At 36.6% G+C, this 21,985-nt stretch overlaps 1 protein-coding gene across 18 annotated transcripts in view; it reads left to right on the plus strand.

Moving 5' to 3' along the window:
- The window catches only part of camk2d1 (calcium/calmodulin-dependent protein kinase (CaM kinase) II delta 1), a 154,806-nt gene that overhangs the window by 74,617 nt on the left and 58,204 nt on the right, over nt 1-21,985 (plus strand). For 9 of the 18 annotated variants that reach the window (XR_012382377.1, XR_012382382.1, XR_012382379.1 and 6 more), the window contains exons 5-6: nt 653-718; nt 11,894-11,966. Coding sequence is in view for 12 of the 18 variants with exons in the window: in XM_068222230.1 (XP_068078331.1) it covers nt 653-718; nt 11,894-11,966 (139 nt within the window). In the remaining 6 variants the exon portion in view is untranslated. Of the gene's footprint in view, nt 1-652; nt 719-11,893; nt 11,967-17,195; nt 17,269-21,985 lie in introns of all 18 variants that reach the window. The other 9 variants (XR_012382378.1, XR_012382381.1, XR_012382380.1 and 6 more) reach the window with 1 other exon arrangement.

The raw sequence follows: 21,985 nt of genomic DNA on the forward strand, positions 1-21,985 counted from the left end.
AACTTATAGATTTAAGCCTTAGCTGGATATTCACTTCACTTAGAACTGTGTTACACACTGCATTGAAGGTCACTTTCAAAAACCCGTAATAGGGGCTCTTTAATATACATCTGACATTATTCATCATTATCCTTTTTTTACCTTTAAACCTGTTTTTGTGTACATATAAATAAATAATCACTACAAAGTATTTTTCAAAATGAAGTCTTTAGCAAAGCATAATATCAAATATAATTTTGGGAAGTAGTTTTTCTGTTTTTGATGAATATTTCTTGCAATTCATGATAACATGAGGTAAAGTATTCAACATACTAGACATTAAAAAAAAAACTTTTTAGTAGATGCAGTAATCAAAATTAAATTTGCTTGAAGATTCCTAAATGGTTTAATGAGTTTTGCTGCTGTGTTGCCAAGACAACCTTTTAATTCAGATGAAAATGCCTGATGTGTTAATTTTTGTACTGTTCAGAGTACTTACATCAGAGTGAGCGGAGTAATGCACAGTTTCTAATGGAAATTGTCTCATTTTTATACATTTTTCATCATGTACTAAAAACTTTTCTCGTTTCTTTCTGTAAATCTCTTACACGCTGAGCTTCCTGTTTATTACAGTTGCTGAAATTACACTGTCTGATGTGTTGAACTTTTTCAGAGTCACAGGAGGGGAGCTATTTGAAGACATTGTTGCCAGGGAATACTACAGTGAGGCTGATGCCAGGTTAGTGTTTGTGGCCAAATACAAATATATTTTAACCCCACTTACAGTATTAGAAGGCATTCATTTAACACTGTAGGCAACACTGTTAACTTAAGGCTAATTTATATAATTGTGAAGCTTTAAAAATGGCAAATATACATAATTGTAAAAGATATTATAAACCTATTCAACAAAAATGCACTTACAGTGGACGTTTATAGGGCAAGACTCTATCATTTAGTATATCTGCATCTGCACCTGTCATTCCTCCCACCAAACAGATCCATCATCACAATATTATCTAATCCCCTATCTAATCCCCCATCCCCTCGTCCTCAATCACATATCACTTTCTTTTGGCGTATTCCCTGCTTTTTCAGGAGTAACCACAGCAGAATGAACTGCCAATTACACTGCAAATGTTTTACACAGCAAGTGCCCTTCCAGTCACACAACCCTAGCTCAATTTGCAGTGCTAGGAAACACCCACACAATCCTTTTCCATAGTTGCTTAGCATTTACCTTCTACTGATTTATGTATTTTTCCCAGAGATGGGTTGTGGCTGGAAGGGTATCCGCTGCATAAAAAACAAAAAACTTGCTGGATAAGTTGGAGGTTCATTCTGCTGTGGCTGCCCTGGATTAATAAAGGGATGCCACAGCAGAATGAACCGCCAACTTATCCAGCAAGTTTTTATGCAGAAGATGCCCTTCCAGCCACAACCTATCTCTGGGAAACATCCACACACACACATACACACACACTCATACACTACGGACAATTTAGCCCATCCAATTCACCTGTACTACATGTCTGTACCGCATGTCTTTGGACTGTGGGGGAAACCGGAGCAACTGGAGGAAACCCACGCGAATGCAAGGAGAACATGCAAACTCCACACAGAAATGCCAACTGAGCCGAGGTTCGAACCAGTGATCCAGCGACCTTCTTGCTGTGAGGCAACAGCACTACCTACTGCGCCACTGCGTCGCCTGCAGTGGTTTGATTGTGTCAAATTGTAAAAGTAGACTTTTAAAAAATAAATAAACAATATCCTGTTTTAGAATATAATATAGCATATTCCCAATAATATTTGTAAAGGAAACATAGGCACTATATGTGCCGTTTACATTCAATTAAAGGGGACACGGTAGCGCAATAGGTAGTGATGTTGCCTCACAACAAGAAGGTCGCTGGTTTGAGCCTAGGCTGGGTCAGTTGGCATTGATGCGTTCGCATGGATTTTCTCCGGGTGCTCCAGTTTCCCACACAAGTCCAAAGACATGCGGTACAGGTGAATTGATTAAGCTAAAATTGTCCTTAGTGTATGTGTGAGAATGAGAGTGTATGTGTGTTCCCCAGAGATGGGTTGCAGCTGGAAATGCATCTGCTGCGTAAAACATATGCTGGATAAGTTGGCGGTTCTAAGCCTAAAAGAAAATGAATGAATGAACATTAAATTAAAATAGAAAACTAGTGCATGTTTTTACCAAAACTAATACTGGATTTTTGTATTTTTGTGTGTATGTGTAAAACAATATAATTTTCACAAAAAGAGTAAGGGGTTTTTCTCTATAGAACATGTGACCCCGTATCATTATGGACATTTTACAAGATAGCATATGTTGGTCAAACAATGGATCTGCGACAAAGCAACTACGGTTTTGGGAAACACTCATTTCTATATAATTAGTTTCTCAAACGATGCATGGTACTATGATAGTTCAGCCACGAGTAATGTCGCTGTTTGGAAACGTAGCCCTGTATAGTACATTAAAAACAATATACGAGCAAAGTAGTGTTTCTGAATTCCTAGTATTCGAAAAACAATAAGCGAGAAGGACCCTGATGACCTACTACTTCCAACAAGATTCTGAAGTGTGCATTCAATATCTCAAGATGCATTGTGAGATTATTCATGAATAGTAGCACAACTGATGTTGGCTGGTCAGGTGATAATGACAAATGGTGGATGCAGTACGTCCGAGCTCCATTTATACTATTAAGAACGTACTTTTCTAACTGTCAAATAGTAAATTTAAATTTAAATGTAGTAATCACTGAGTAGTGAGATGTGCTGCATTAATAAGTTGGATTTGCTGTTATTGAAATATAGGTTTGCAAAGTTATTAACATTAAAAGGAATGTTTTGTTGATGCAGCTTTCATATCTGCCACTGAAAGATGGTACGAATAGTCTGATAGTGGCTCTCTTACCGGTGAAATAGCAAAGCAGTTCTTGGAAGGCTTGACTTTTGAACCAGCTCTCAACTGGCAATAGCACTAGCTCCACACGCGGTTTTTCGAGCTTGTGGAAAAGGGGTGTCAAGATCCTTTGACGTCCCAGTTTTGTTTGTTTTAATTGAATTGAGTTCTGTTTTCTGAACGCAGCTGTACACTATTAAAAGATTTTAAAGAATATCAAATGTGATGCCTTAAGGTCACTATATTATGGCGCCATCATTATTAGCATCAGGACCAAAAAATGCAGTAGCTATGTCCAAATATACAGTAGTTGCATACTACTCGATTAATAAACATTTGAATTTGAATGTACATATCCACGGGTAAAAATGAGATGAACATTACCGTAAAAATACAGTAGTAAATCCACCATGTCATTATCACGGCATACCCACATCAACTGTGTCGCTTCACTCCCTTTCATAAATTGTCACTCATGGCCTTCATAGTCTCACCAGCTGTAGTAGTTCATCCTCGTACTCCTTACATATTTGGACATATTATTAACTTATATAATAATTTTTACACATAATTTATAAGTGAAGTATTTGATTTGGGATGCACCAATCCAGAAGGGGAAGTGGGGATCAATTAAGCTTCAGTTAGGACAGTTTTTACGAGAAATCCATTTATCAAGTATCCTGCAAATGCAAGCAAGCATTCAAAGACCTGCAGTTCAAAATACATGCACAACAGACATTACTACATATTACATTACTAACATATTTTCTTTTAAATTGTCTTGTAAATGTTTCCCCATAGACCACTGTAAGTGCATTTCATGGAAGCCAGAACATTCTACACAAAATTCACAAATTAACACATTCAGAAGAACATTTACCTATACAGAAGAAGCATTGTTTATTTTTAAGTTCAATGTGGGGATGTTGTGGTGATTTTGGTTTATTAATTAGTGGGAAAACACCAATTTAAATCTAGCTTCTTTCTAAAGAGATTACTCACCAGCTAAAATGGTCAATAATTACTTAGTCACACATTGTTCCAAACCTGTGAGAGTTTTGTTTATCTTCGGAATACAATTGGACAATTTTATGAATTCTGAGAGATTTCTGTTTCTCTATTGATAACAAGCATGTCAAAGGTCTAGAAAAGTAATAAAATCATTACTGAACTAGTCTATGTGACTCCAGTGAAATTTCACTTTCAAATTTGCAGTCATGTGCACTCTGTGTAAGGCAGGGGTGTCCAAACTTTTTGCAAAGAGGGCCAAATTTGATAAAGTGAAGATGCCCGGGGGCCAATAGTTTCTTCTGATATTTTTTCGCCACAAAAGTTACATGAAAATACACACTGTTATAAAACAATTTTTACTGTCACAATTACCTTTATTTTTCAAATGGCAATATAACCAAATATAAGCCACTCAGGCAGGAATGAACAACTTTAAACACACATTTCTGCCTTTCATTCATATCTGGAGAGTCAGATAAAATTTAACAAACTGTATAGAATACCTTACATTTCCATATTTGCCTCATGAACATTTTAAACAGTAGTTTTAAGTAATGCAAAGTGATCTGTTATCATTAAATTTTAAAACAAGTGAATTTTGCTCTTGTCTTTTACAAGATTTTTCAGGATGCCAACTACTTTATAAATCCCACAACTGGGAAAATCACTTGCCACCACAAGAAATAAACTCAGATGTACAGTAAACAAAGTAAACTATGCTTGCGTTAGTTTGCTTTATTGCATTGCATTAATGTGCTTTAGACTTTTTGCTGTGTGAACATGACATTAATGAGAAGGGTAATAATGAGATCTAGATTTTAGTAAAGAGACCAGGTCCGGCTTGAGGGCAGTGGTTGAAATGTCACGCAAGTGGGAGTCACTCATCTTTGATCTCAATCTGTTCTTGTTTAAGTTCATGACTGAGAATGTTTGCTCACACAAATATGTGGAGCCGAATAAGCTCAGCATTTTCTTAGCAAATGGTCGCATTTCATGAAACCTGCCTTTGTCTAGTTGCCGGTAAAAGTCAACAAGAGAACAATGCTGTTGTTTTCTGAGGCACTCTTCGCCACACTGCAGCTCAATGAGCTCCAAATGAAGCTGTGGACGAGCATTATCAGGGTCCGCTGATAAAGGAGAAGAGAAAAGCAGCATGTCCTTTTCAATTACTGCAAAGTCTTGAAAGCGTTTGTTAAATTCCACAGAAAGAGATGCGATGGCTGTCACATAACCCTTCATTTGAACTTCGATATTGTCCTTTGGGAAACTGTCAATGACCTCTTTCAAAGCTGGGAAGTGCGCGGTGCTGGGCTTTGTTAGGGACAAGTGTTTTTGGACAAGTTTGATTCCAAAGGCCTTGATGTGAGCGTATAGCTGGCTTACCACTGCATCTTTTCCTTGAAGATTGACATTTAGCTCATTCAGATGCTTTGTTATGTCAACCAAAAAAGCCAGATTTGCCAGCCATACAGGATCGGACAGTTGTTTCATTGGTTGTCCCTTCTCGTCCAAAAAATGTCTTATTTCCTCTTTGAGAGAGAAAAATCGCTGCAGTGCGGACCCCCGACTTAGCCACCTCACATCGTTGTAATATATTACGTCACCATATTCAGCTTGCATGTCATGCAAAAGCTGCTGAAACTGTCGGTGGTATAGAGCTTTTGAGCGAATAGAGTTGATTACCTTTGCCACTGGTTTCATAACATCGTCAAGTTTCAGATGTTTGGGGCAGAGAGCCTGCTGGTGAATGATACAGTGAAGTTTAATAGCGTTACCTGCTTCTTCGCTGCCTTTATTGCAGATCAGATTGGATAATCCACTTTGCTCACCAGCCATAGCAGGTGCGCCATCGGTAATGATCCCAGAAACTTTACTCCATGACAGTTTCATATCATCGACAGCTTCACAAACAGAAACAAATAAATCTGTTCCTCTGGTTTGCCCTTTAAGGCTTTTTAGGTCAAGCAGCTCCTCTGACACGTTCATGTTGTCATCAACCCCTCTTAAAAAAATCAGCAGTTGTGCAGTGTCAGAAACATCAGTGCTTTCATCGCAGGCTAATGAGAAATAATCAAAAGCCACTCCTCTGTCCCTTAGCTGTCTCAGAATATCTGATGATGGGTCCTCAACTCTCCGTGCCACTGTGTTTCGTGCCAGGCAAACATTCATAAATTGTTACCTTCAGTAAAAGGTTTGCCATGTTTAGCTATTAACATGGCCACTTCGTAGCTGGCTTTGGTGATGCTTTCGTTTGACTCACAGGCCCGCGTGAAGAATCGCTGTTGTGATGCTAGAGCAGCTTGAAGTTGTTTCACTTTTTCAGCGCGCTCACTCCCTGTTAGCTTGTCTTAAATTTTAGCATGCCTAGTTTCGTAATGCCGCTTAACGTTGAAATCCTTAAACAAGGCAACCGTCTCTTTACAAATTAGACAAACACAATTGCCTTGATGTTCAGTAAAGAAGTATTGTAACGCCCACCGCTCCTGAAAGCGCTGGCCCTTACTGTCAACTTTTCTGTTTTTTTTTTTTTTTTCGGTCGTCATGGCAGTAATAAGCGGAGAAAAGTTCCCGCCACAGGTGCAGAGGCAAATAGCATAGAATGGTGTTGACATCAAGTGGTAAAAGGAGGAATTACATTTTTAACTTCTATGGTTTATTCTAACAGAGTTAGCGAGCCATAAATAACACATTATGAGATAGAATCTGCGGGCCGTATGAAATCTGACTGCGGGCCGTGATTGGCCCACGGGCCGGACTTTGGACATGCCTGGTGTAAGGTGTGGCAATACTGCACACACATTTAAAAGATACACAGATAAGATACTGATGGCCAGGATCTGCTGAATCCTCTCCCATAATCCTCTTCTTGTAGAAAAAGTGAAATGTGTCTTTTTGTAAGCAAATCCTGAATCCTGATTCTGTCTTCTGCTCTTGTGCTTTTTGGAGCAGAGATGATAGATTCAGTTTATAATTGTACAATCTGTTTTCCAAATGAACTAAATACACTGTTTCTATAAAAATGCAAAATGACAGGGCTTGCAGCAGCGTAGCAAGTAATATAATCAGTGTATGGATAAACACTGTTGTTCTGCTCTAAGCAGTGTGCGTTTCTGTTGTGCTTTGGCATGGTATGCTTTTATTGTGAGTGCAATTCAAGACTGCACTTGTGCCTTTGAACGCTAAAACCAAAATTTCCAACATAAGCTCATTCTATAAACATAGTCCTGTATACATTTCTGGAGATCGATGCATTTTGTCTTTAAAACGAATGCTACAGGGCCTTATGACACCGTTCCTTTTCGTGCTTACCAGCTGAACACTTACCTCTGTATAGACGGCTTTCCCACTATTAAAAGTTTCCGGTGGCTTGCCATGTACGGCAGCAGACTTTAAATGCAACGAAGAGTTGACCATGACGAAGAATTGTTCCAGAAAGCAGGTAGAAAAAAGCAGAAGCCAAAAAACAACAAGTAAAAAACAGGTACAGAAAGTGGTCAAATCTGAAAACGTGGTTAAAAAAGGCGAGGGCTTTTCTTTTTCTGGATTGCTTTTTAAAACTCTCTTGAGGGTTAAGGGAAGTGGGTAGGCCGGTCAATCGATGCTTTTTAAGGCACTATTGGTTGAGTTTAAAGAAAGAGAAGGGTGGGTCAGTCGATCGGTCAGTTAGTCAATGGGCAGTGCCCTCTGGTGGATTTACTCGAGAACAGCAGGTGACAGCAGCCTCTGGTGGATTCGTGAAAACAAAAACTGCAAAAAAAACTTACCTCCTGGGTCATATTTGGTGCTCTTCAGAAATGTATATAGCATATTCAGAATGAGTCTGGCTGGAACATTTATCCAATACAATATTTGTCTCCAGGACAAAAGCAGCTGTATGAATGCTCAAGCTTTAAATAAAAGTTAAAGCATAAATAAGAAAGACTGACCCTCTTCATGTTTACAAATACAAGCGCAGCTGTTTAGAGGCCAATTCTGGTAAATGATGTCAGAGTTTACCAGTATTTTAAAAATGGATGTGTGAATGCTGCCTTCCTGGTAAAATTTTAGAACATCACATTTTTAATTTACTGAAAAGTCATTCTGGAACTTTTTTGGATATTTACTGTTGGTGTTGCTGTTTGAAAAAAGCTATTCTCTAACCAGCATATGACAAGGGGGAATTTTGTATATACTATACTGTATATGTTGCATACATAATGCTCTTCTGTCTTCATGTGAAGCTTGTAGCAAACCTAAATAAGTTTTTGTTTTGTTTTTCACTGGAGTCACATGTACTACTTCATTTATGTTTTCACTGCTGCCAATCAAGGAACTGAAGCCTCTCAGATTTCATTGTACAATAAATGTATTCGATTGTGTTTTTTCGACAGGTTTGAAAGTGTGAATTATGCCTAACTTTGTTGGTATCACAAAACTGAAATAGAACTTTTTAAATATTGTCCATATGTTTTACATGAATTTATCCATTCTTTGCACAACTATAAGATGTAATATCCTAAAGTGTAGTATGCCTTTTAACTTATTTGTACTTTAACTTTCCATCTGTATAGTTTGTTTTATGCTGCTTTTTTGAGGGACTACATCAATTTGGAGATTTTAGGCCAGTGGTTCTCAGCTGCCATCTTTGTCTTTGCTATTTGACAAGTTCATGGAGATTTGTGCCAGTGAGCTGATAATCTAAATCAGTTTTGTTAAATACGAATGACATACAAAATGTGTGAAGTGTTGAGAACCACTGGTTTAAGCTTATCTTTTTGTGTGCTTCTGTGATCCTTTTATTTAAAAAATTATAATTCACCCATGAAGAAAAATTCTGTCATATTTATTTTACCCTTTACCCATTAAAAACCAATGATTAAGTGGAAACATTTGTGTTATATTCGAAATTGCCACTTCCCCGTACCCTCATTCACTATTTTCTACATTTGTCCACCTGAAGGAGTGAATGAAAATAAGTGAGTGAATTCGAGAAATAGACCAGAAGGGATACTGTTTTGTTTGTGCTTTGCTAATTTTAGATTTGTGAATTTTTTAATTCTGAGAGCTGTCTAGTAGTAATGAAACAAACAGGGTATCCGCTGGCTTTTAAAATATCTTAAAATGTCTTAAATATCAAAAGCTAAATTTTAGGCCTTAAAAAGTCTTAATTCTACCAATATATTGTGTTGTAGGTCTTAAATCTATTTGACAGGTCTTAATTTACTTTTGTTCATGTATAGCTAGCTAATCTGCCCATAACATACAATCATACAACAATGTATGCTCATACAATACCAAACAATCCCAATCTCAGTACTTTTTTTAAATTTAAAAATAGCATTTTACCTATATTTACTGTAATGTATTAATTACTTTCTGTACAGTAACATTTGTTTAAAGTTTTCCATATATTTACTGCAGAGGATACTGACCTAACCTAATTTTTTTTGTATTAAATTATTCTTATTGTAATATTAAATGTGTTTAATTCTAACCATTTTTGAAAGGGCAAGTGAAAACCTTTTTCAAATGAGACATTTGAGAAAAAAAATCCTTGCACTTTAGACTTGTAAAAGTCAAAAATTTCATTCTTAATTGTTTTTTTCTTTGCCATGATGACAGTAAATAATATTTGACTAGATATTTTTCTAGACACTTCTATACAGCTTAAAGTGACATTTAAAGGTTTAACTAGGTTAATTAGGTTAACTAGGCAGGTTAGGGTAATTAGGCAAGTTATTGTAAAACGATGGTTTGTTCTGTATACTATCAAAAAATATATAGCTTAAAGGAGCTAATAAGTTTGTCCTTAATATGGTGTTTAAAAAATTAAGAACTGCTTTTATTTTAGCCAAAATACAACAAATAAGATTTTCTCCAGAAAAAAATATTATCAGACATACTGTGAAATTTTTCTTCCTCTGTTAAACATCATTTGGGAAATATTTAAAAAAAGAAAAAAAATTCAAAGAGGGGCTAAAGATTGTCTTGAATAATAATAATAATAATAATAATGGGCAACGCAGTGGGTAGCATGTTCGCCTCACAGCAAGAAGGTCGCTGGGTCGCTGGTCCGAGCCTCGGCTCAGTTGGCATTTCTGTGTGGAGTTTGCATGTTCTCCCTGCCTTCGCGTGGGTTTCCTCCGGGTGCTCCGGTTTCCCCCACAGTCCAAAGACATGCAGTAAAGGTGAACTGGGTAGGCTAAATTGTCCGTAGTGTGTGTGTGTGTGTGTGTGTGTGTGTGTGTGTGTGTGTGTGTGTGTGTGAATGACTGTGTGTGGATGTTTCCCAGAGATGGGTTGCGGCTGGAAGGGCATCCGTTGCGTAAAATCTTGCTAGATAAGTTGGCGGTTCATTCCGCTGTGGCGATTCCGGATTAATAAAGAGACCAAGCCGACAAGAAAATGAATGCATGAATGATTAATAATAATAATAATTATTATTATTATTAATAATGTTAATAGTAATAAAAACAATAATGACTGGAATAATGATTTTATTTGAAAGTACATACAATAAATAATAAATAAATATTAATTTAAATAAATAATTTACCAATATATATTTTTTTACATTTAATAAATGCCGCCTTGAAACATCCAGGGATCTATACAGTTTGTTCCTGTTGTCCCAACACAACTAGATTAAGTTAACTAAGCACATTTAAGTGGTTTGAGCATAAAGCAATTAAGTTGTCCCCAAAAAGTCTCAAGAATTGTGTTGTTTCAGCTCATTTTAAATAAGTAGTTCAAATAAGCAGCAAAATATTTTTTTCAGCGTATGATATCAAAAAGGCGACGCAGTGGCGCAGTAGGTAGTGCTGTCACTTCACAGCAAGAAGGTTGCTGGTTCGAGCCTCGGCTGGGTCAGTTGGCGTTTCTGTGTGGAGTTTGCATGTTCTCCCTGTGTTTGTGTGGGTTTCCTCCGGGTGCTCTGGTTTCCCCCACAGTCAAAAGACATGCGGTACAGGTGAATTGGGTAGGCTAAATTGTCCATAGTGTATGTATGTGTGTGAATGAGTGTATGGGTTTCCCAGTGATGGGTTGCAGCTGGAAGGGCATCCGCTGCGTAAAAACATATGCTGGATAAGTTGGCAGTTAGTTCTACTGTGGAATTAATATATTGATAAAGGGACTAAGCCAAAAAGAAAATGAAAATATCAAAAAATGTATATATGCAATGACAAAACCAATCCATATCTTAACTCCCAACTGATTTAGATTGCATTTCCTAAATACTATAGACTATTTTATGGGCTGAAAACAATAACATTGGTCCTACCGTATTTCCTGTTTTACATTTTTAATTTCCATAGCTTCCCAGAATCCAAAAAGGTACACACATTGATAAACCATGTTATGAGAGCTGTTTTAATGTCAAGTTATGAGTAAATTGCGTCTTGTTACAGTTAAGATATAGTTTAACAACAAGAAAGAAATATTCATGGGCCAATGACATCATCACATTGAAATGTTCTATACTAGCCTCATCATATCATAGAGAGCATTGGACTTGGAATTCTTATGGGGATACTACACTGATTCAACTCCCCGATTAATTCTTCTCGCAGCAATTACAGATAATGAGGTAAAAACAAATCAAGTCTGTTTTCCACATATTTTGGCTTCAGATATATTAGAATATTTCACTGAGATCCTTTTGTGTTCTGAAAAGCCTGAAATCCACATTCTTAGTCTGGTAAAATAGCTCTGCTTTTGTGTTCCAAAGAAAACAGAAAGAAATAAACCAGTAAAAACAGCATGTGTGATTTTCGCTTCTGGGTGAATTATAACTTTTAATGCACCTTGTATTAAACATACAAGCATATTATAATAAATTCAACAGACCGGAGCAGAGTATTTGTTCCTGTCTAAGCTGAATTTGCTTTCTGTTTGCACTGTTTTCATTTTTGCTTGCTGCATTTATTTTCTGACTGTGCTTGCTGAACTGTTCAATCTCTCTTCTTTGGCTTCCTCGCTGTGTCTCTCTCTCTCACACAGTCATTGCATACAGCAGATTCTAGAGAGTGTTAATCATTGTCATCTAAATGGCATTGTACATCGAGACCTGAAGGTTAGTATGACAGGCTCAAACCTCCACCCCTGCCGGCACGGTCCTTTCAAACCAAACAATAAACCAAGGGCTGCCGTTGCGGAAGCCTTCTCTACTCACACCAACCTGATCCCTCAAAACACGGCTACATACTGAGATACGTGTGTGACGGTGGGCTGAGGGGTTAATAACTCAAATGATCGTGCATGTAGCTCCTCAGAAATGTGCCTAGCCCGGGGACTGTGCGCTTGACTCTTTAGGATTTTCTTGGATTTCTGGTGTGATGATGGTGACTGTGCCCTTTTTGATTGCAATGCAAAACGGGCACTAAAAGTCAATGATTTAGTGGGTCAAGCATGAAGTCGCCCAAGCAAACACCACTTCTGGATTGAGATTTGGGGAGCAAGACAGCAGATGTAATGATAGGCAATTTAAGATATATTAAATGGAACAACACAGATATTTGCTAACTCATTGATTTATCATTGCACTGTAAGGCTGGGCAATAAAAACACTTATAGATATAGGAATCTGCTATTGTAACTGGTAGAATATTATTTCAAAGTTTGATCTTTAGGAAATATGTGTGCTAATTAAAATTGTATTGAACTTCAAAAGGGCTAAAAATAGTTTTGTATGAATGTATGGCAATTGTGTAGATATTTGCATGATACTTCAAAATATACAGTTACCGGCCACTTTATTAGGGACACCTTACTATAGAGTGAAGGAACTATGACGTCTCCTTGTAGGCTAATCGGCTGCTAGCATAAAACTGGTTCCCTCGTGAAAATCCCTATTGGATTTTCCCATAGGCTTTTTGAAGATTGCAAATAATAAACTCTGTGCTTAAACACTGTTGATTGCACTTAGTGCTTTGTCCAGCCGAATAATCCTCACACCAAAAAACAACTTTGAGCACTTTAGGATCTTATATGCAAACGCAAGAGTTGAAAAGCTAACATTAGGCTATAAACCGACTTCAGTGCCTTCGCTTGCCTATGATGTTCGCACCACTCTGCTACTGTGCTACAGACAAGTTTTCAAGCTTATTTTTACAAACATGGTGCAAGACAATGATTTACTCTCTCGGTTTATTACAATATAATTCACGCTATAGACGAGGGAACCGGAACTGCTAAAATGCTACCTCGCTTTCGTGTTTTTGCATACAAATTGACGTCATAGTTCCTCCACTTTGTTACCCAGTTGGACCCACTTTTGCCTTCAGAACTGCCTTAATCCTCCATGGCATAGATTCAAGAAGATACTAGAAATATTCCTAAGAGATTTTGGTTCTTATTGACATCAGCATCAGGCAGTTGCTGCACATTTGTTGGCTGCATATTCATGATATGAATCTCCCATTTAATCGCATTGTCATTTTCAAGAAACCAGTCTGAGATGATTTGCGCTTTATGACAAATCAATAAGGCGTTTGCGCCCACAGAACTGCCGCTCACTAGATATTTTTTTCTTTATCAGACCATTCTCTCAGTGGCGCCCCCAGAAAATTTTCATAGGGGTGTCCAGAAGAGGCCACACCAAATCTTGGGGTGGCACACAAAAAATAATTAATTTAGTGTAATGTTATTTTTTTATTTCTGGTAAATTGAATAATGTGATTTTAATTAATTTAATTAATTAGTCTTAAAATATCGCAATTTATTCCTTGAAATAATTCAGCAAGTACATGTGCAAACCAAATAAAAATTAATATTTAGTTTAAAAACACTTCTCATATAAAGAAATAACTTTTCAGTTATTTTTCACATACATTTATTGTATACCATACAGTATATGCCATGTCTAAAATTAATGGAGATTAATGAGTTAAATAATAAAACAAACAAGTGAACAAACTGAACAGAAGGCATTACTACACACACACACACACACACACACACACACACTCACTATACAGACCCTAATAATATCATTTATCTATATCCCTTTTTGAGCCACTTTATTAATGCGGCTTCTATTGATGTACCTTAAGGTAAATTTCATATAGCCATTACTGTCTATTGAGAGAGTGTGTGTGTGCTGTCAACGACTATCAGGGAGGGCAGTTTGGTTGACACCCTGGGCGAACCACCCCATATACCCACCCTCCTTAAATAGTTACATTTATTTTTCAATAAATATTAAAATGTATTTATATTTATTCTAAATAAATACAATTTATATTAAGATTATTATACAATTATTATTCTAAAGAAATAACAGACATCAATCCTAAATGTTACTGGAAAACAATGTAACAGAGTGATATGCTAAGATTACTTAGGGAACCTTTTGCATGAATATTAGTTATGACAATTCTATAGAATACAAAAATACGTGTTTTATAGTATTATCTGTGGTCTTAGACCCGAATTATGGCCGAAAATTAATGTTATGAAGTCTTACCTTCCTGACTCTTTATCCCTCCTTTCTGCTTTATAGCCATGCTTAGTGAAAGTATCATCATCATCATATTATATAAACTTTAGTTTTGTCGACTTTCAAAACACACTGCGTGCTGACACCTCTTCACAAAAGGCTTACTCCGGTTTCATGGCGCATGAGCGGCGCGTTTTTTATCAGCGTGCATGTAAACAACCGGGATTCACACACGAGTGCATGAGGCGCACGGGAATGGTTTTCTGCACGCATGCGTCAGTTTGCTTTCACCAGCGTTGTTTCTGTTGCACATAGAGAACGCGTGAAAAAGATGTGAACGGCCCTTAATGTCTTTATTCTGGGATTGCCACTCTAAGTTAACTCACGTGCATAAAGTAAATGGTATCCCAATGCTTTTACTAGGGGATGCTTTTTGTTGCATCATCTCCGCGTGCCGCCCCCAGCAAGATACTTGCGACGCTGCCCTGGCATTTGGCATATTGCCCAAATCCGCCACTGGGGAAGAGAGGGACAGTGAATCAGCTACGTTAGTGGCACAAACAATAACTGCATGTTATTTATTTCTCTATAGAAACATTGAGAATTTACATAAGTAAATTTAAGTTAATAATATCAACAGCAAAATCATATTGGGGTGGCCACAGGGGTGGCCAGAGTTTACCCAGGGGTGGCCACGGCCACCCCTTGGGGGCGCCCCTGCATTCTCTGTAAACCCAAGAGATGGTTGTGCGTGAAAATCCCTGTAGATCAGCAATTTCTGAAATACTCAGACCAATCAGTCTGGCACCAACAACCATGCCATGTTCAAAGTTACTTAAATTGCCTTTCTTCCTCATTCTGATGGTCAGTTTGAACTGCAGCAGATTGTCTTGACCATGTCTACATGCCTAAATGCATTGAGTTGCTGCCACGTGGCTGCCAATTGGACAGGTGTACCTAATAAAGTGGCCTTGTGATTGTATATTTGAAGTTGGAATATTTAGAATTCATTAAACCTTGCCTTTTCAGCGTTTAGCATTGTTCAAAATATTAGGGTATAAATTGATCAATTCTTGAAAATTCTTACAGACAGTATAGCCAAGTAAACAGTATTTTTATATAAATAGATTTGTTTTGTTAAATATGCAATAATTATGAAATACTAATGCGTAACTATGTACTATTTTTAGATTCTCTCAAATTATTACAGAGATAATGTAATTTGTAATGATTATTTATTTGTTAATTTGTATCAATATTTTTAGATACTTACATCTTAAATATTAGAGTGATCTGTCTGATCTATAGGGTCAAAGAAGAAAATAAGGATCTAAAATAAGCTGTTGAACAGAGATGGCCAAGCTAGGGCCCGCGGGCCATAGTTGGCCCATGGTAACCTTCGATTTGGCCCTGCATCCCATCTGAAAAGAGGGGAAGAATGATGGGGAACTTGGGGAAGAATGCCTTTTACAGAGATTGACATTTTTAATTTAACATAAATTTAGTTTTTTAACTGTTGAGCTGCATAAAAGCAAACTGAAATTAAATACTTAAATTAAATGTTGTGAATGAATCAGATTTAAAAACAAATAATACAGTCACATGATGCTTAGCGAATACTGCAGAACACATCAGCAAACAAATAAAGGCAAAGTGTATTTTTTTTGTGTTATAAATGGGATTGTTCATGTTTTTTTATTGTGAGATGTTCATTATAAAATGTACAAAAATGTATAATTATTAAAGCAAATAAAGTATTTTAAATGTAATAAATTATAGTATTAATTAAATTATATAATGAATTTTAACAATAAATTAGTAAATAACATTGACAACTTTACAGTTTGTTATATTTACCTCTGGCCCACCACCCTTAATAAAGTTTAGTTTTTAGCCCTTCATAAGAAAAAGTTTGGGCACCCCTGCTCTTGAAGAAACAGAAAATATAGTCAGAAACACACACAACTGAGACAAAAAACAAAAAAAAATTACATTTCAGTTTGACTTTTTAAATTATGCCCTAAAATATGAACTCTGAAATATGAAATACATTATAATCCGCTGTTTTTGTCTTGGTCATGGCAACTTGACATTACCAAGAAAACGTCATTGCAAACATTATAATTGTGTCATGAATATTTTTCTGATAATTGCATTGCAATTTTTCAGTGGAAAAAATTTTATTTGTCATTAACGTTTATCATTAAAAGTGTCAAGTCATTTTACAACAATAAAAATATTAATGATAGTGTTATAAAATTCAAGACACAATGATAATGTTTAAGGCAAGGCAAGTTTATTTATATAGCACATTTCATACACAGTGGTAATTCAAAGGGAGCACATAATATTTTTCTACATATTTTCAAGATTCTAGTATTCAGCTTAAAGTGACATTTAAAGACTTAACTAGGTTAATTAGGTTAGTTAGGGTAATTAGGCAAGTCAGTACGTAACAGTGGTTTGTTATTAGTTGGAAAACACATTGCTTAAGGGGGCTAATAATATCGACCTTAAAATAGTTTCAAAAAATAAATCTGCTTTTATTACAGCCAAAATAAAATAAATAAGACTTTCTCCAGAAGAAAAAATCTTATAGGAAATACTGTGAAAATGTCTTGTTCTGTTAAATTCACAGGAGGGTGAATAATATTAATTTCAACTGTAGTTAAAAATAAAACCTACAAATAAATACATTAATAATGCTCAGCCCTACTCAAAATCGTTTGAAACTTTAAGTAATGTGAAGCCCACTTAAGTCCTTATTCATCACCTCCAAGCTCCTGCTCCCTTGCTCTCAAAGCTGTGCACAGACAGTGAGTGTGTGCTTGTCACTAACCCACACCCCCTGGTGTTTGCATGCAGTCATTGCATTCAGCAGATTCTCGAGGCCGTTCTCCACTGCCACCAGATGGGAGTGGTCCATCGTGACCTGAAGGTGAGTAAAGACACACTGAGGGTCTTAAACACCAAAGTCCTTCTTCCTCTTTGTTCTTATACTAATCAAAGGCCAGTGGCTTTTACTTCAAAGGACTACAAAGGGCTTAATGATTATAATTCAAAAGCATAAAAAATGCATATCCTAATGCCCATGAAGTCTACTTTTGTGTTGCAGTTGGGAATGGAGTAGTCAAAATGATTTGTTGCATCATTGATAACAAGGAGCTATAATTTAAGCCTGCATGTGTTTAGGTGCCAGTAGTGTTTCCACAAGCTCTTGTCGGAGCTAATTTGCCAATCAAATGAGGCAGGTGCAACCAAGAGATTGTTTGCCCTCCTCTTATAATCTTCACCTGAATTTGCATCTGCCTGTAATCTGCTCAGTGATTGGCTGCTGTCATACCGTTACCATGGTGAACTGGGACTTGCACCAAAAAAGAAAAAAAAGGAAAAAAGAAAACAAAGACAAGTGAAATGAAGCAATATTATTCTCCATACACATATACACATGTAATACATATATAGAGCCCGCAAACACCTGAAAGATCTGAAAATATTGACTAATGTAATAAAGACTTATAATAAAGTAACAATAACAACGGATTTCTTTTATCTTTGCCATGATGACAGTAAATAATATTTTACTAGATATTTTCTACACAGCTAAACTGACATTTAAATATAGGTAATTAGGTTAACTAGGCAGCTTAGGATAATTAGGCAAGTTATTGTATAATGATGATTTGTTCTGTTGACTATCAAAAAATATATAGCTTCAATGGGCTGGCAATTTTGACCCTATATGTTTTTAAAACAATAAAAAATTGCTTTTATTCTAGCTGAAATAAAACAAATAAGACTTTCTCCAGAAAAAAATTGAAAATACTGTGGAAATTTCCTTGGCCTAATTATATATATATATATATATATATATATATATATATATATATATATATATATATATATATATATATATATATATATATATTATGTCAGTTTCTAAATATGTAATATCTAAAAAAAATCAAATTTTAAGAAAAACATTTCAAGAAACATTTCAGTTTCTTGTTCTTACCTGACAGGAGTGCGGCACCTGGTGTGGTCTTCTGCTGCTGTAGCCCAAATGCCTCAAGGTTTGCATGTTGTGCATTTAGGGATGCTCTTCTGCATACCTCGGTTGTATCAAGTGGTTATTTAAGTTACTGTTTCCTTTCTGTCAGCTCCAACCAGTCTGATCATTCTCCTCTGACATCTGGCATCAACAAAGCATTTGTGCCTCTCACTAGATATTTTCTCGTTTTCGGACCATTCTCTGTAAACCCTAGAGATGATTGTGAGTGAAAATCCCAGTAGATCAGCAGTTTCTGAAATATTCAGACCAGCCTGTCTGGCACCAACAACCACACCACATTTAAAGTCACTTAAATCACCTTTCTTTGCTCATTCTGATGCTTGATTTGAACTGCGCAGATCGTCTTGACCATGTCTACATGCCTAAATGCATTGAGTTGCTGCCATGTGATTGGCTGATTAGAAATTTGCATTAACGAGCAGTTGTACCCAATAACGTAACCAATATGTGTAAATAAATAATTGGCAGAATATTTGTTAAAAAAGGCACAGTGTGACAAAGCAGCGGACATTGAGTTCTCAATTTTAATCAGCATATTTAATCCTTAGCCATGGCAAGGGACAAATTTTAAAAGTTTCAAGCAATTAAGAGTGAAAGTTTTTCAGATGCCCATTTCCCCAAACTATGAATGTCACTTAAAAGCTCATTAGCAAAAAGGAGGTCTATCTTATCTTGTTATGACTTCTCAAACAATTTGAAGATGAGCCGTTGGAGATTTCCTACCAGAAAGCTGTTTATTTCAATTTTATTGAAGTTTCAAATTGTTTATATAGAGCACATGAAAAGATTGTGTAACAGCAATTTACAAAGACCAATAATGAGAACAAATTATTAGTCATGTAGAACAGACCTTAGGGTTGGAATCTAGAATATTTTATTATGCAAAAATCTAGGGCAACAAAAGAGCACTTGCCATAATGTAATACCAAATCCTGTTGTTTAAATTGTCCTATGGGGAATCATAGATCTGCTGTCTAATCTACTCTATTTGTCATCATCTCTCTCTGTCTCATTTATTAAAAGGGACTGCCTATTTAGCTATTCTTTTTGTTATCTTGACACCCTGTAATTAGCTTGCGTATTTCCCTAAGCCTCACTTGCCTCTGGTATTTGATTCTGAAATGGAAATGCATACAGCACTTACATGTGGTGTTTGCAAAACAAGACTAATTTCTTGTTTGTTAAGACTAGAAATGTAATGCGACTAATAATGTAATTGCAATCTACAATCGGTTTGTGACCCACTTTAATTTTTGTCTCAGTCAGACAGTTCAGATCATTGAGTTTGATCAAGACAGATCCTAAATGCAACGAGAATTAAATGACACAACAGTTTTAGAAATGCCCAGAATGGACAATTGAAGTGTATATGGTCAATGGCATGTAAACAACTGAATAATTTTGCTATCGTAAGCATTACAGATGATGAGAATAACTTACTTACATGTATCTGAAGATTTCGTGAAACAAATTCTCAAACAAATCATCATACTCTCAACAATATTCCCAACTCATCACACGTATGCTTGCCCTGTTCCCCTTGAAGTTACTTTTATATCTGATAATTAAGCATAAATTTTGTACATACTCTACCTTAAATGAAAAACCTTTGGCATTAGTACTCAAACACTAAGGTATAAGAAAGTATGTACAATATTAAGGTTAATACTGACATTGTGGCAGTATACACACACATACAGTGCATTCGGAAAGTATTCATACTGTAGCTTTTCACATTTTCCACATTTTGTATGTTACAGCCTTATTAAATTCATTTATTTTCTCAAAATTCTACACACAATACCCCATAATGACAATGGAAAAAAAAAATTTAAATTGTTGCAAATTTATTAAAATAAAATACTTAAATAATCACATGTACAGTACATAAGTATTTACAGCCTTTGCTCAATACTTTGTTAATGCATCTTTGGCAGCAATTACAGCCTCAAGTCTTTTTGAAAATGATGCCACAAGCTTAGCACACCTGTCTTTCCACACCTGGGAATTTTTGCTCATTCCTCTTGCTGTACCTCTTAAGCTCAATCAGGTTGGATGGGAAGCGACGGTGTAGAGCCTTTTTCAGATCTCTCCGGAGATGTTCAATTGGATTTAGATCTGGGCTCTGGCTGGGCTACTCAAGGACATTCACGGAGTTTGTTTTGAAGCCATTTCATTGATATTTTGGTGCGCTTTGGGTCATTGTCCGTATGGAAGATAACACGTTGCCCCAGTATGAGGTCAAGAGCACTCTGAAGCAGGATTTCATTCAGTATGTCGCAGTAAATTGCTGCATTCATCTTTCCCTCTATCCTGACTGGTCTTCCAGATCCTTCTGCTGACAAATATCCCTACAGCATGATGCTGCCACCACCATGCTTTACTGTAGGTTATTAGCCTGGTGATCAGCTGTGCCTGGTTTTCTCTAAACATAACGCCTGACATTCACTCCATCAGACCAGAGAATTTTGTTTTTTATGGTCTGAGAGTCCTTCAGATGCCTTTTGGCAAATTCCAGGCGGGAGTTGCTTCCGTCTGGCCACTCTGCCATATACCCCTGATTGGTGGATTGCTGCACAGATGGTTGTCCTTCTGTAAGGTTCTCCTCTCTCCACCGTAGAACACTGGAGCTCAGGCAGAGGGACTACCTTATCGATCACCTTCCTGACTAAGACCCTTCTACCCTGATTACTCAGCTTAAATGGCCGGCCAGCTCTAGGAAGAATCCTGGTGGTTTCAAACATCTTACACTTGTGGATGATGGAGGCCACTGTGCTCATTGGAACTTTCAGAGCAGCATAATTTTTTTTCTGTAAACTTCCCCAGCCTTGTGCCTCGAGACAATCCTGTCTCGGATGTCTACAAATAATTGCTTGGTCTTTATGCTTGGTTTGTGCTTTGACGTGCACTGTCAACCCTGTGACCTTATATAGACAGGTGTATGCCTTTCAAATCATGTCCAATCAACTGAATTTAGGTTGGACTCCAATTAAGCCGCTAAAACATCTCAAGAATAATCAGTGTAAACAAAATGTACCTGAGTTCAATTTAGAGCTTCACGACAAAGGCTGCGCATACTTATTTACATGTGATTGTTCAGTTTTTTATTATTATTATTATTATTATTATTATTATCTTTTTTCACATTGTCATTATGGGATATTGTGTGTAGAATTTTGAGGACATAATTTAATTGAATCTGTTTTGGAATAAGGCTTTAACATAAAAAAAAAGTGGAAAAAAGTGAAGCACTATGAATACTTTTCAGGGCACAAGTGGCCTCTGGTAGATTTGCAAAAACAAAAACTGCAAAAAAAACGTAGTTCCTAGGATGTATTTTGCTCTCTCCAGAAATGTATATAGGGGTACGTAATCAGAATGAGCCTGGGTTGCAGATTCTAGTTAAGACATGCACAGAAACTGGTTTTGTACTGCCTGTAAGAATAAGGCTTAAGTAAACTCATCCTCCGTAAAAACAGCATAGACAGGATAACCCGTGATGCTCCTCAAGGCCTACAGGATTATCTTTAGTTAACAAAGTCAAACCAGCCATGACAGTACCATCATGCATACAGTATTGTAC

This window comes from Danio rerio, chromosome 7 (genome assembly GCF_049306965.1).
Source record: "Danio rerio strain Tuebingen ecotype United States chromosome 7, GRCz12tu, whole genome shotgun sequence".
Classification (NCBI taxonomy): Eukaryota; Metazoa; Chordata; class Actinopteri; order Cypriniformes; family Danionidae; genus Danio; species Danio rerio.